At 31.1% G+C, this 16,443-nt stretch overlaps 1 protein-coding gene and 1 long non-coding RNA gene across 8 annotated transcripts in view; one reads left to right on the top strand and one right to left on the bottom strand.

Moving 5' to 3' along the window:
• The window catches only part of LOC126866940 (moesin/ezrin/radixin homolog 1), a 35,268-nt gene extending 19,689 nt beyond the window's left edge, over positions 1 to 15,579 (top strand). For 2 of the 7 annotated variants that reach the window (XM_050620968.1, XM_050620969.1), the window contains exons 3-9: positions 9,939 to 10,061; positions 10,823 to 11,095; positions 11,174 to 11,503; positions 11,642 to 11,884; positions 11,955 to 12,130; positions 12,217 to 12,433; positions 12,517 to 15,579. In XM_050620968.1, the coding sequence (XP_050476925.1) occupies positions 9,939 to 10,061; positions 10,823 to 11,095; positions 11,174 to 11,503; positions 11,642 to 11,884; positions 11,955 to 12,130; positions 12,217 to 12,433; positions 12,517 to 12,681 (1,527 nt within the window). In that variant the 3' untranslated portion in view covers positions 12,682 to 15,579. Of the gene's footprint in view, positions 1,481 to 3,308; positions 3,342 to 9,938; positions 10,062 to 10,822; positions 11,096 to 11,173; positions 11,504 to 11,641; positions 11,885 to 11,954; positions 12,131 to 12,216; positions 12,434 to 12,516 lie in introns of all 7 variants that reach the window. The other 5 variants (XM_050620974.1, XM_050620973.1, XM_050620972.1 and 2 more) reach the window with 5 other exon arrangements.
• LOC126867004 (uncharacterized) lies at positions 1,487 to 8,429 on the bottom strand. The gene is made up of 3 exons (XR_007690129.1): positions 6,462 to 8,429; positions 2,950 to 3,037; positions 1,487 to 2,870 (listed from the first exon to the last, which is right to left on the bottom strand). It is a non-coding gene; the product is annotated as an uncharacterized LOC126867004 (long non-coding RNA).
• Positions 15,580 to 16,443: the final 864 nt, after the last annotated feature.

The following is a 16,443-nucleotide window of genomic DNA, read 5'->3' as shown; positions in this document are numbered from 1 at the left end:
GAAATCTGATCATTTGATGGCAAGATCAAAGAATCTCAGCATAATTCCTTAACCTTAACGTAAGCCTCTTTTAGTTTAACTTATATTTAATTTATATCTTCATAAGATATATAACATAGCATTATGTATATTCCATGTACGGATCTGTAAAAATAATGGAAAATGCATGATGAAACTTTTCCATTACAAGAAATTCCGTTCTGAAAAAGAGTTACACGTTTACCTAATAGGTGATGAATGTTTACTTAATAGGTGTTCATTGATATCGAGTAATAGAGAACACACGATGAAACTGGAGATTTAGGATAAGTTTTATTACTTTAGAAATTGTTAAAATAGTAGGCTGTATATTTTAGTATAAGATGTCATAGTCTAAATTCCTAAAGATGAGTGGTTAAAATGAGCAAATTTGCGAGATATGCCCGTAATGTACAGTGCCGTGGATAATTATAAACTCCATTCCATTTTTAGATTTTTCATGTTAAAACGCAAATTGAAGATACAACAAACAAACAATTTCTCCTCTCGAAGTCTGGGAAAAATGAAATTTTCTCTTAAAACTGTGTTTTTAGCTGAGAAGAAATATAAACTTACTGTTAATTTTGTTACGTCTTCGTTCGGTATTTAGTGGATTTTTGTTTATTTTTTTATTATTTCTATTAATCTATTAAGTACTCTATCCTTTAACTTATTTAAAGTAACGCCTTGAATATCAGCCCACGCAGATTTTATTCTTTTTTTAAGTTCCACGATATTTTCTAGAGGTAGCTTGTCCTAGTCGTAAACTTTTCTCGCTGGAATTCTCCATAGGTTCTCGATCGTATTCAGATCAGAACTCAATACTGGCCATAGATGATAATTCTAGTCCGAAATCTTGAAACCGAATTTTTATAGCGGCGGCTGTATAAATAGGTGCATTGTCTCGTTGAAAAATTGTTTTTTCTTTTTCTATTTTAGTTACGAAAGGCAATAATTTGCCATGTACCATCTCCTAGTATATCCTTTAGCGTTGAATTTTCCTTTTACAAAGACAATTTCACTTAACATATCTAGGCATGATTAGTGGTTTCCTAAAAATATTGAAGAGATAATGCAGAAAATATGTTTGAGTCTGTAATTACTCACGATGCTGTATGTATGTACATATATATCACGGGTATGTGCATTAGGTGGTTAATAAATATATGTAGCAGGCAGCTTTGGTGTTTTATCCTCCACAGGGATGATTCCAAGCGCACGGACAATCTTTGAAATTAATGTGTTCTTCTATGATCTTCTATTTACTCGTTTAACCATTGTTTCATTTATTTATGCGACGAGGTTGATATGTGTTACACATTAATTTTAAAGACAAGCATGTGACCGATAATTCAATCAGCTTGTTCGTATACTTAAACTTTATCGTATTTTCATTCTTTGAACGCATGCCAACCGCAATACTAACAACTGGAAGAGTGGACTACTTCCGTTCTTGTCTAGGGTAAGTTACCACGAGTTTAATCAGCGTGATAAATCATGTTGCACATTATGTTTTCGAATTATACTCGTACGAGGGCACTGTTAATTATAAGTTCAAGATCACTCGTTTTACATTTATACTTATACGATGCACGAACAATCATAAATGTTACTCAATCGTGATCGTCGTGATAAGTCCTCAAGCGATTCGCGTTTAACTATGTAGTGAAATAATAAAATTGATTCACAGCGTCATACTTGGGTGACGCAATTTTTTATTAATATCGGGGAATCTTTAAATACGGAATTCAACGGAATTAAAATATAGGTGTGTGATCTTTGCTATGAGATAAATAATAAAGCATCACTAATATGTACGAATATGAAAGTTAGTTTTTCATGTAAAGAATTGAATGCTTCAGATTTGCAAGGAGTTTTTTATTTTTCAAGCAGTTGCGGTGTAATAAATCTTGTTTGAATTTGAAGAATAAAATTCCAAATTATGTTTTATTTTGTCCGAAATGAGCAACAGGAGTTTCTTTATTTTTCGACATTTATATCGTTTATCGCTTAAATTCCTCGATTAGAGACATAACAAGGTACGCCAAAATTAGAACTAGACCTAGAATAGATTCCAGCTGTTAACCAGTGTAATCATTAGTGGAACGTCGGTTTCCTGTTTTTAATCGGTACCCTTACGCTTTACAACGTTCGTTGTTTCTAATTTGTTTGTACACTTATACTCGATAGGACGACTGCAGAGGAGCAGCATCATTCACGTATTGTCATTTACCGTATATTGTAATGACATGGAGTAATTGGTTATTTACACGTACTTTTGTTATAATTTCACGGTACTACAGCATAACGTTTTTAAATCATGACTAGTGTGATTTATCGATGTCCTTGCAGCACGTTCCTAACGTCTATCGTACAGTAGCATATTTCGCTTCAGATCGGAGAGGCATGTTTTGGAAAGCATACGCGTACATCGAAACAATTTATAACGACACTGTTATACAGTTACTTTTCGTAGTTAGCGTACAGCTTGCTTCAAATTAAAGATTGAACGATTATGAATTTACATTTAAATGATTCTGAATTCACATTGAAATGATTATGAATTTATATTGAAACGATTATAAATTCACATTGAGATAATTATGGATTTACATTTAAATGATTCGAATAATAATAATATAATGTTGGAACACTAAATAGAGGAGAAACATACTTACAATTGTAATACCACGTGACTGTCCAAAGTATCTGAACACTTATTGTTAGTTATAGAAACACACACAAAGGTTTCTATGGATGTTGCAATACTTGTGTGAGCCACTCTATAGTTCTAGGATTAAGTTAGTATCTTGATTAATGATGACGGTTTCCCTGACGCCTCGTGCAAACATCTTTTCACAAAGTTTGATTTGTTAATTATATATAAAAAACATTTAGTAATTTTTTAGTTGTTCTAATGACAATACATACCTATTTTGTCGATAATGAATCGATTTAGGACGAAGGTAAAATTGTCATTTGTGAAAGTTTTTTGTTCTTTGTGTTCCTACAAATGAAACTGTAAAAACTGAAATTAAAGGTCATTCGAATCGTAAAATTGAAATTAACGAGATATGTAATTTTACGTGAGCAAGAAACATTATTAAGCAACTATAGGAAATATCTTATTTATAATAATTGAAGATGACTAACGGTAAGTTAAATCGATGTCTTATTATTCCGTTCTAATTATCAAACAATCTCGAACTGTCCTTTATCGATTTCATTTTCGACGTCAGCGAAATCGCAAGACAAGAGCAGTATTTGACAATATTGGCAAATAATTGCAGGTGGTTCCGTGTGGCCTTCGAAAATTCTGGCACGTAAGACCGCAATTAAAGTTTTCTAAACCCGTAGACGCGAACCGAAAGATAATTGTCCCAGCGCCTAGATTAAAATCCTCGAACTAAATGATAACCTGCTGTTTCACCCAACTTCCGCATTACGCAATAACATAAAAACATTAACGTCCTAGCATTTTGGAATGGAGAAAAGATTTTCCAGTGTAACACGTTTTCGGGAGATTGCTCGATATTAACAAACAATCCCTGCTTATTTAATCCATTTATTTTATTCCCCGAGGCAAACTCTGCTTTGCCAAATTGTACTCGCATTATTTTAACCGAGTAAGATTTAATTGCTCCTATTTTTCGCGTATAAAAGACTGCGTTTGTGTATGATGTACGTTACAGAGTTTATACATGTATGACGAGTAAAGTAAAAAGTAAATTTTTCCTTGTTAAGAGATACATATCGATATCGATATGTATGTGAGACTTGTTCAACGGTAAACTAACAAAATTAATCGTGGATTGAAACAAATTGATCAATTGCAGGCACATACATTTACTTCATAGATTCATATGAATTTATAGAAACAGTTGATAATAATTGATCGAGGATCGATATCTCGGCGCTTAAAGAAACGCCTTATGTGTATATATACTAATGCAGGTTAAACACTGCAATTTGCTGCTTTTCCCATCACGCATTCACTTCGAGAGTTTGTTAGTGTCATCGAACGGAAACTAAATGACCATGGCCTACCAATTGACAATTGCTGTGGCAAATTACTCGACGAACGTTCATTTTCTTAAGAATTAACACGTGCTTCTTACTTTTCATTCGAACAAACTATCTTGAGTGATTATAATTATCGCCCAGTTTTATTATTTATTCTATCTATGTTATTTAATTCCAACAGGGATAATTAATATAATTAGTAAGTCTTATTAAATAATTAACACTCTTTGTTAATCTTTAAATGCATTTTTTGTCTTTATCAAAATTAATTTATTTTCATTATAGCAATTCAAAATGATTTGCACATTTACTATAGTTATCTTGTATGTATAAATATAGGACCCGATAATGTTTAATCTTGTCGCTCTACATTCATTGTATGTTAAAACGTTTAAATAGTTTTAGTAATCGTCTGTTATTCTGAATGTGACAATAAATGAAAAATTATTACATTACACATTGCAAGGATATTACCATAGATCTTTTATAATCGCTAGAACTAAACTATCAGTGTAGTTGAATTCTTTTCTTCTTAAACGAAAAATGGTTGTTTCTTTTACGATCATTGATAGTTATTATGTTACTTTTATATTTTTGTAGTCTTATATTTCCATCTCTTAAGAGTTGCAAACATTATAGACATATGCAGAGTTATGTTCCGATTATTTTGCTAATGAATTCATTGAATACAGCGAGAATGTAGTTAATAACATTGATTTATAAAAAAGAAATATTTAGCTACATATTTTCTATAGAATAAACTATTGTGCAATTCATATCATATTAATAGTTAAAAAAATTACAGTGCTATGTAAATTTCAATCTTTCAAGGAGTACAATCAGCACATATGTATACATGTATATAAATTTTGAGTGAATTTTTTAAATATGTCTTTTCTAATATCGTCATTTAATATTTATTGTATTAATTAGAATTTTCTTCTAACTTAAGTAAATATATGACTATGATAATATTGGTGTTTAATAAATGCATTTTTAACGATAATCATTATCTATAAAGCTTTAAATTGCCATTACGAAGAAGTCGAGTGTATTGGGAAACACTTTTTAAATTAAATTTCTGCTAGTTTTTATTTCCTTAGTTCATCAAGGATACCAATACTCCGTTAATGTAATATTTCATTTGCAATCTTAGTTCAGTCAATTTGCATTATTAAATTCGCTTCGTAAAATTGTAGTTATGAAAGGGATTCTATGAATTTGTTCGATGCTTCTTCACTGCATTTTTCTCTCCATCTAGATATCTACAATTTTATCAAATTAGTTGAAATTGAACTATTTACAGTACCATGATGAACTATATTTCTTAAATCGTGGACATTTTCTTCTTTTCATTTAGTTTGTTTGTTTAATTAGTAGAGTTTTTCATTTACTGCTGATTTTAGAGTATCTAATATTTTCGTACATTTCTGATGTTCCAATAATTTAATATGTATGTTTTTTTATATGTATTACTATATCTTTATATTTTTTAATAACGTTACACAACATTTACATTACATTTTCCTTACTTTGTTCTTACTAAATTAACAATACACACGCGACTCTCACAGAGAAAGGAATATCTTTTAAATACATATATGTGTTATGAAATCAGTATTAAATATTTTAATAAATAGTTTCTAGATATAACACTGCCATAACTCTATGATCATATGTTTCAAGAGCAACGGTAAAGCTGTGCAGAAGTAAATGATGTGTCACAATATTATAAGGAAATGCATTTAATGATTAACTACGGTAGATGTAATTATTGGGTTGGTGGAAAATAAATAGTTAATCGGTATCCGCATCTATAATCATTGTTCCATTTATACTTTCATAAAGAGATATTCATAATAACGTTCATAATAATTGCAACTTGCGTGTTTTTCCTATTAATTTATAAACTAATCGCAGTATGAAGAAATTTTTGGATTATCGAATTATATAGAAATCTCGATTATTGTAACATAGTTGTAACAACACTACTTTCATAACAAAATTTTTCCAAGACGTTTCGAAAAATTCTCAAAGCGTTTGAAAATGTAGCAACATGTAGAAACGAATAAAAACTTGCAAAATTACATTTATATTTCAATTCGATTGAATTTTCCATAGTCATACCTCGTAAGGAAAGGCTTAATTCGTTTCTTTTTTACCAACCTAATGAAATCAGGAATGAAAAGAAATTTTCTATTCAGTTATTAGTCGATAAAGTAAATAACTAATGGCAAAGATAAAAGTATAACAGTTGGTATAATTTCGTTAAACACTTATAGCATTATAGTAGTGCACCATACAATAATAAGAAATCGTTAATTAATATATATAACGAAATACAGTTTCCTCTATATTAACTCTAATATTCGTGTTTTCTATTTTTATATTTTACCGTTATTTCCAATTTCACTACTTACTTCTTATCAGCACAGCAGGGGCCATCACTGATTTAAAGAATTAACATGTTATCATCGATAATTCCTCTCAAAGTTTGCTGCACGCTTATACCTGCAATTTCCACGCACTTCTCAATGTCCATCATGTTGTTTCTTTTTCTTCCTCCTGTTGTTTGCCAGTTCCTTGTTCCTATCCGTGAAATTATGCAACCGCGCAGCAATATTAATAATAATAATAAAAAAGTCGCGTTACACCGGCATTGAACTGCGACGTCAGCCGCGGTCAAGGCGACCGTGTCTACAGATTCGATTGACACTTCCGTATATGAACTGTCTAACATAAGCCCCAAGCGGATGCGGTTCCGCATTCCCAACGCTCGAGCGTGTGTTACGAGCAGTTACGAGAGTCGAGCATGACTGGAGACCGTGTCTGTTTACTCGCTTTACTGCCAACTCCTATAATTATTCCTCATTTACATACTAATGCGAGTTTCGAAATAGAACAATTTTAATGTTTCGATCAGATCAAAATTAACGATCGACTGGTAAAGTGCATTCTATTCTATTCGAACGAAACTATGTACGGAATATAATATGTGTAATAATAAATATAATACGTGTACTAGATATTGTTTCAAGTAATATAATAATTCTTAAAGATTTCAATAATTTCCTAATTATTTGTCAGGTTTACTCAAATTTTCATAGATACGCAACATTCATGAATTTTTATTCTCTTTTTTTAAATCTTTAAAATTGTTTAAATCCAAAAATACAGCTTCAATTTATTTGGTTTTTGAAATTCAAAGAAGCAATTTGTTACATTTTGCGTTAAAAGTAGACATACAAGTGGATGATTCCACTATTTGACAGATCTTTTAATGGAAACGTAGAGTAATAAATATATCTTTTATATCAAATGTATCCGAAAAAAAGTAAAATATGTCTGTATAAAAATGAAAAAGAAAAGATATACTAGCAATGTATCTGTAGAATATAAATATCTAAAGGATTTATAGATATCACAGATATAATTGTACATTATCGCATCTATAACGGATCTTAAAGTTTGCGACAATGTTTTACCTTTATAAAATGTTTGTATAGTCGTCGTAAAATTTGTTTGTAAAAATTACGGACGTCAAATAACAATATTGAATGAGAATCGTTTTAATATTCTAACATCATTGTATCTGTTTATTGGATTTTTTAATTTTAATTAAAACGTGCAACCCTTTTTATAAGTTGTAGATACAATGAATTTAATGTTGATATTAAAATGTACATTTTTATTAAAAATTAATATAATATCAATATTGGTATAGATTTACCTGTTCCATTACTTCCTTTAATTGTAGCTAACTGTTTCCGCTTTACTAGTTAAATAACGAGTGTCTTCGTGCTTATTGATTATTGACAGATAAATCCCACTTCAAAGTGAATTTGTCAAGTATTACAATAATTATTTTAATCAAACTTGATTTTCATCGGCAATACAAAGATGTGGATAATATTACTTAACGATTTTAAACGACATTCATTAACAACGCTTTTAACAGGATTGTCTCATTTTCAATTTGTGCTTAAGTTTTTCATTTTAAATACAATTATTCATTTCCTTTTCTTTTCTTCTTTCGCATTTTAGTTGATATTGAAGTACATAATTATAATAAGTCTGCAATATTTTGTATTATGAGCTACAAATATTCAAATATATTATTTAACAGCATCAGTTACTTATTCTTATAATTAAAAGTCATTGTATTTTGTTTGTTTTCTTTTTAAATCATTTCTTCAATTTAAAGTAAAAGCGTTTGTTTTATTTTATTCAGACATGCTATTGTGTTTCATAAACGTTCCACCTACATATAATCGAATGGTACTCATTGTAAGAAATGCACATATGTAGCATAAATTGTAACGGAGACACTTTGATTAAATGACATTTGTTACCTTGAAAGTCTGTGAGGAATCTTGTCAAAGTTAAAGGTATTTATTCTGACGTATTTCATCGTATGTACGTATCATTTGTAAATTTGTTACTTATACTTTCACTTGTTTTTAATAACGCAAATATTCAGTAAGAATGTATTTTTAAAACAATTACGATGTTCGCACATTAATTAATCACATTAATCAAAATAATGGGCCCTAGTTAAAATATAAATAAACATAGTACTTATACAGAGCCTAACATACTTAGAACCAGAAAATGTAACGAATCGAACAATACGGATAACGAATTCTATGATTAGTTAAGGACGAATAACTGAAATTCACGCGAACAATGTTGTACATTTTCTAGTTTTTGTTAATATTTAATGTCAGTTGGCAGTTCGAGAAGCATATGTGTTACTCATTGCCTTTCATTGTACAATTCTTATTTTTCTTTTACATGTTGAGATAAGATATTCACATACCTATCCGGCTACAGATAATCGTGTCAATCAAAGCGCCAACGTTATGACCATTCTCCATTAATGAAATATCTCCAACAATCTCTATCGCGTTTGTATTTTTGAACGAGTAATAAAAAAGAAATTTCACATATATCACATATGTTCTTCATACAAGGTCGTTAAATTAACAAGAGAATACACATATGTATTTCGGATAAGAGTTACCTATTTCGGACCATAATAAATAAATATATCGATCTCAAAAGTGAGAGTATTATTTTGTCACAAGTCACACTGCTTACCTGTAATACGATAAAAAGATAGTATCAACCACTTGCCGTGCTATTATGTTACCGTTTTCGTCATCTATTATAATTATGTCATAAGTAGACTATGGATATTTATGTAAACACATATCTTCGTAAATATAATAAAAGGGAAGGACCTGGGTAAACATTTATTCCATTCCATAAGTAACGTCGTTTCTTATGTTTCATTTTGAATTACCAATATAAAAGAAAATTGTAACTGTTAACGAATTTAAATATGTGCTTTTCGATTGGAAGGAATTCTATTTCGTCGGGTCAATGCAAAATAAATAAATTTAACTTTGAGACAGCTACTAAATATTTTGTGTCGATATCATAAAATTTTCCCAAAGAGCAATTAAAAAATGTCAGACGTAGTTCGAGAAAACAGTAGATATATGTACATTATTTATTAATGAATATAATAAAATTTGTACATTTTTAAAAATGTTTATTATATATAAACACGATGTTACTTATAGAATGACCGTATATTATTTTATGGATTTTTACATGTTATGTATTGTATTTTCTACACATTTTTGTATCTTTAAGTCTCCCATAAAAGCATAAAAATCCGTATTCTAATCATAGGATTTTTATCATCCTTTATGTCGCATGCAACGTCACTATATTCCATCATGTATACCGATGAGAAACACACTGCATTGCACGTTTTCAAACGATGGGGTGATTTCAGTTTGTTATTTATTTATCGAATTTTCTACGTTTATGTTTCTTGTGGAAATTTTTTCTTATATTTGTTCCTAATTGATTCACGAACGTTTTAGGTGATGAACCAGGAAGTCAAGAAAGAGACTCCCCTGCAATTCAAATTTCGCGCCAAGTTTTATCCCGAAGACGTTGCCGAGGAATTGATTCAAGATATCACGTTGCGTCTCTTTTATCTTCAGGTATGGCTGAACGTAGTATTCATCAAAAGAAGTAAAAAGATGCTTAATTAATATAGAACTTAAACCGAATTTTATACAAGTAAATATACAAAATGTGCTTTGTATGTATGTGCGTACTTATGTATGTCGCATGTATACATAGGAGTGTGTGTGTATGTACTACTTTCAAGTTTTAGTTATAGAGGGCAAACTGTTCGGTATTATAAGTAGAATTGTATTACAATGTAACAAGGTTGAGTACATAAGTGCATATTATCATTCAGATAATCTACGAAATAGATCAAAGCGAACGCAATCGTATCATATAATGCATTATACATGGGCACATTCAGTATAGTTCTATGTAAATCTGATTAGTTACCATACTTTTTTGTTGACTAAAATTTATCACTATCACTATCATTATCATGAATTCTCACTGCTTACGCTTATTACCATCATATATGTTTTAAATCGGACTAAAGATTGCAATGAAAATGAGATTTTTAATTGTACTAAACATCGATCTGATACAAAGATAGAATTTTTCAAACAAGAAAGATATTGAAAATTCCATCTTCCAACAATGATGATATATAAATAGATCTTAATCGACAAAATAATCAGAAAATTGGTCAGAGTTTAGAAAAACAATACTGAATACTATATGATCACAATATGAATATGATATATTTGCATTATTTATACATGATAACATGACAATTGAAATTGAAAAGTTGAACCTAATATATGTATTATTATATTGTGTGGACTACATTTAGGTGAAGAACGCTATTCTGACGGATGAAATCTACTGTCCTCCAGAAACATCTGTATTGTTAGCGTCTTACGCAGTCCAAGCGAAACATGGAGATTTTCAGAAAGGTACACATACTGCTGGCTTTTTAATAAATGACCGCTTGTTACCGCAACGAGTTGTGGATCAACATAAAATGAGCAAAGAGGAATGGGAAAGTTCCATCACTAATTGGTGGCAAGAACATCGTGGCATGTTACGTGAAGATGCTATGATGGAATACCTAAAAATCGCGCAGGTAATGATTTAATAGTTTCTTCTTATTAATTTAATATTTGATCAATATATTGGATATATGCGTTTCTTTGTTCCATAGGATTTGGAGATGTACGGAGTGAATTACTTCGAAATTCGTAATAAAAAAGGTACAGACCTGTGGCTCGGTGTTGATGCTTTGGGTTTGAACATCTACGAAAAAGATGACAAATTGACACCAAAAATTGGTTTTCCATGGTCTGAGATAAGAAATATCTCATTTAACGAGAAGAAATTTATAATTAAACCAATTGATAAGAAGGCACCCGATTTCGTCTTTTTTGCAACTAGGGTTAAGATCAATAAACGAATTTTAGCACTGTGTATGGGCAATCACGAACTCTACATGCGTAGACGTAAACCAGATACAATTGATGTACAGCAAATGAAGGTATGTTTCTGTGCAAGTATTCGCTTATAATGCATTTTTAATGCTTATTTTCTTTGCTATTTCTGAATCTTAAAATTAATCATCTCATAGATAATGAATTGGGTTTATAATCATAAAATAAACATTTATAATTTAAAGGCGCAAGCAAGGGAAGAGAAAATTGCAAAACAACAACAGAGAGAAAAGTTACAGTTAGAAATAGCTGCAAGAGAACGTGCTGAGAGAAAACAACAAGAATATGAAGAACGACTTCGAAATATGGCAGAAGAAATGGACAGGCGGCAAGCTGAATTAAACGAAGCTCAAGAAATGATCCGACGTTTAGAAGAACATCTTAGACAGTTACAAGCTGCGAAGGAGGAATTAGAGGATCGTCAGAAAGTACGTAGTTTAGTATAAAATATAATTTTCCTACAATATATGTCTCTATGTGTTTTATTTTTATATGAAGGAACTTACGGCTATGATGGAAAAACTTGAACTTTCACATGAGATGGAAGCAGCTGAGCGTGCTAAACTTGAGCAAGAAATACGAGCTAAGCAAGAAGAAATACAACGTATACAATCTGAGGTAGTGGCGAAGGATGCCGAAGCAAGGAGGCTAGAAGAAGTATTTGAAGCTGCTAAGTATGTAATTTTTGTTATGCAACTGTTCGCTATTTAAAATATGAGAAAAAAGTCAACTCTATTCTATTCTACACCTGTATCTATAGATTAAGGCAGGAAGAAGCCGATCGAGCATATCAAGCTAGTACAACACCGCATCATCATCATGTTGAAGAAAATGAAGAAGGTGAAGAGGAAGGAGAAGACGAAGTTTCTCATGGTGATGTTACTAAAGATCTTGCAACTGATGAATCGATAATTGATCCTGTTGAGGAGCGACGTACCTTGGCAGAAAGAAACGAACGCCTTCATGATCAACTTAAGGTAGTGATCTTTGCTTGTATATAAATTTTTTGCACCCCGAGTAATTTTTGTGGACGTATTTGAATAATGATTATATATTTCAGGCATTGAAACAAGATCTTGCACAGTCACGCGACGAGTCAAAAGAAACTGTTATGGATAAAATCCATAGGGAAAACGTCAAACAAGGTCGCGATAAATACAAAACGCTTCGTGAAATTCGTAAAGGCAATACTAAACGTCGTGTTGATCAATTTGAGAACATGTAAATTATATATGCATTTGCCTATTTGCCTGCCCATTTCACCCTGCCTTTGAATTCTCTTTCAATATCGTGTACACATGGAACACTCAGTAATCACGTCTTTTACATATGTATATGAGAAGCGTACACAGGTTCTCTGATTGATCTATACAAAGACAATTTGTAAAACTTCAAATATATTATTTTATAATATTTTTTTGGAGATGTTTCGAGGTATAAGTCGCTCCCAATTTCTAGCGATCTAAAGTTTATGATATGTATTACTATTTTTCAAAGTCGATTCTATACTCTGAGTACGGTTAATTCAAGACAAAAGAAAATAAAAAGCTCACAATTGGCAAGGAACGCGACGAGCGACCAACTTGCGCCGTCTTCCATGTATGCTTCCACGTTGATCACTGTTAAGCAGTTTTTCGTAAAGCAAAATGTTTATATATTTTTTCATAATAAGTATAGATTTTCTTGCTGTTTTAGCTATAAAATATTTAACGTTAATTCATACTAACTTTGTTATTTTAGCTATATTATTAGCTAATGTTGTTTTTTTTCTAACGATATCTCTTTTTGCTAAAATATCAAGAAAATGTGTTACATAATTTGTGAATACTGTTTTATTTTTTGTCCAAGCATTATACACAAGATTTTGAGTGCCGGCGCATCAGTATTTTTTTTCCAAGTATTACTGTCGGTCACTAAGCGTAACGCCACATATGTGACTTCTTTTCACTGATTACTTTCTTGTCGCGGTTCTTATCATGTTGCGTTTTATCCGTCCTTGATAAGGATTTGCCCGAGAAATACATTGTATTTTTATTTGCGTCATCACTTATTTTTGCTGATGAATTAAGATTACTTTTGTCAATAGCGGTCGCTATACACTGATGTATACATATCGGTTCCAGTTTTATTCCGATGTATCATTTTGCTATTTACGGTAACAAATATAATCCGAGTAGATGAATTAATATTTTAAAACAGTGTGGAAGAGTCACCATTATTTTTTAGTGAGTTATAAGTAATCTCTAAATATTAACCTGAAATAGGTTTGTAATGTACAAGCGACCGCTTAATTTATGTAACACGAAATCAACGATATCCGTCTTCACAATAAATATAGACATGTAAGCACGTCATATAAACTTTGCAAAATTATACATACTATTTTAGTACGAACGAATTTCAACTACTGTTTAGTAATTTTATATTGAACACACTCGTGGCCTTTATTGATATACGTATATTGAAATACTAGATATTAATAATCAGTAATATAATATATACAAATGTAGGAATATCGCGCGTCTCTTTGTATTGCATACCTTCAACATAAGGTAATTGCGCGGTTCCTATAAAAAGGATAGTTATCAAGATTCTTGAAAGTATGAAAGAGTGAATGTGAGCGAGAGTGTTATAATAAAAAATAATACGTACGAAAGGTTGGATGATAGGAGAACTATAATATGTGGCTGTCTGGTACGCCACATAGAAATTTTAAAACAATTCTCTTTTTAAAGAAAATTATATGGTGCGACAATGAAATTTAATTAAACTGTAATGAGGGAAAATATAGCCTATAAATGCTGCCAATTTTTTGACGGAATGCAAACAAAGAGCGATGTTGTGAAGTGACACACTTTTTGCAATAACGAAGTAGGAAAAATGATGGGAAAGTTTAAAAACTGATCATTGTATCGGAATTCATACTTTTGTGCATTATCATCATTACATGTTGCAGTAAACACGAAAGGAAAAGTACAGGAAAAATAACAATAGATATTTTTTGATAATATTTAATACTACAATTTACAAATTAGTAGTGTTATATTATTATTATTATTATTATTATTATTATATTATATTATAAATATTATTAATATTTACAATCTAGTAGCGTTATTATTATTGAAACAATATTAAATGAAAATTGAAGCAAAGGATTTTATAGTCGTCGTGTATTTGTACTCTCAAAACAAGTCGAATGTACATGGCAATAACTACATACATATTTTGTACAATGTAACGCTCTAAAGTTCAAAGACAGACAAATACCATTTTCATAATAACTCGTCTGGATATTTTTGTCGTTAAACGTTTGGTGAGAAAGCTACTCTTGAAACATTCCAAAAAACATTTGTAAAATGATTTTTTATTTACGTTGGGGTTTTTCGTTTTCTTGTAAGATTTATAAAACTATTGGATTGCAAAACAAAAATTTTTTCTATATACATACATGTCTGTAATGTACTTAAATACAACTATGTATATTTAAAACTACAGTATTTTGTTTATTGTGTTTATTGACATGAAAAGACCACGAATAACCCTAACGTGGATCATTAAATGATTTTCATATTCCTTATGAAGGTAATGAATATAAAATCATCTTTAATGTATTTCCGCATATTATTATTTAATATGTAAATTGCTATATCAAATATTTGAACTGACATAAAATTTAATGACATCATTTTACATATGTAAATATTATTATATACTTTCATGAGGTTATGGAAAATTAATTTAAAGATGCATATCATGTTAAAATTTTCATGGTGTTATAATTTTTCTTTTCGACATGTCCAAGCGAGTAAAAACATGGTAGAAGAATATGCATTTCTAGTTATTAACAAATTTTTATAACTTCCAATGCTTGATGGTATTTCCTAAATTTTCAACAATGTTCAAAATGCGAATGTTCCATTTTTATATTGAGAAAAAATCTTTGTAACAGTATTATTGATTAATTGAAACAATATACATAAAACATATAAGATATGACCACAAGGACGCATAGACATTGTATTTTACTTGGAAAAATATTTGTTGGTGTGAGGATATATGAAAATCACTTGTACTTTGCTGAAAAAGTTAAATATTGTTTAAATAAAAGAATCATATCATACATGTTAGACATATTCTGACCCTATTTCATTCTTTTTTAATTTAACTGATCTTAATTACTTTTAGACACATAAAACATTGGATAATACTTATTTGAATCCGATCTCTTTCTGTATTTCGGAGTAAATAAAAGTACTTTTTTATAACTTCGAATTGCCATAATTTACATTGTTTTAATATAATTTTTTTCTTATTACTGTAGAAATAAGATATTGAGAGTATTATTATCCTAAGGATGTAAAAGGAGAGACGTGTTAAATGTTCTAAAAGCTATTTATACTTATTTATTTATTTCTACACTATCCATATATTTACATGTTTGTCAACTTAATATCATTCACATTGATCCGCTTTTCCTATTCGGTTGCTCGTCCTCGCCACTTCCCGTTCTTTCAAATCGATCCTTTGTCCTAATCTCTGTTCCGTATATCCTCGACCTTTTTTTCTCTTTTTTTTTTTTTTTACGTGGAGAAATCCTCATGGACACCCGCCGCTGTCAGCACAGCTGGCGGGTAGTGTCGGACTCTTACCGACTAAAACTCCACGGTGGTCTGTCCTGACGCTTTGGTCGAGGTGCAGCCGGACTCTCTTGCGAATTACTACCGGGGTGCCCCCTGTCGTCTATCTCCCTGTCGTTCTTGAAGGGAGGCGTCCTAGTCTTGGTTGGGCCGTTAGGGGGGACCACACGCCCTAACGCCGCGTTCCTGGTGTGTAACGCTCCTAAGGTGGCGGCGGCGGCGGCAGCGGCGGCGCCGCGCCCCTGTGGCGTGTGGTGTTCCTCTGATGCTGCGACGTCCTTGACGGATCGCGCGTTCGTTCCCGATTTCTTTCCGCCCGCTCCTTCGCTAGCATCACTTGCTCGCAG

The sequence above is a fragment of the Bombus huntii genome, chromosome 6 (assembly GCF_024542735.1).
Source record: "Bombus huntii isolate Logan2020A chromosome 6, iyBomHunt1.1, whole genome shotgun sequence".
NCBI classification, from domain to species: Eukaryota; Metazoa; Arthropoda; class Insecta; order Hymenoptera; family Apidae; genus Bombus; species Bombus huntii.
This window is presented reverse-complemented; position numbering and strand designations above follow the sequence as displayed.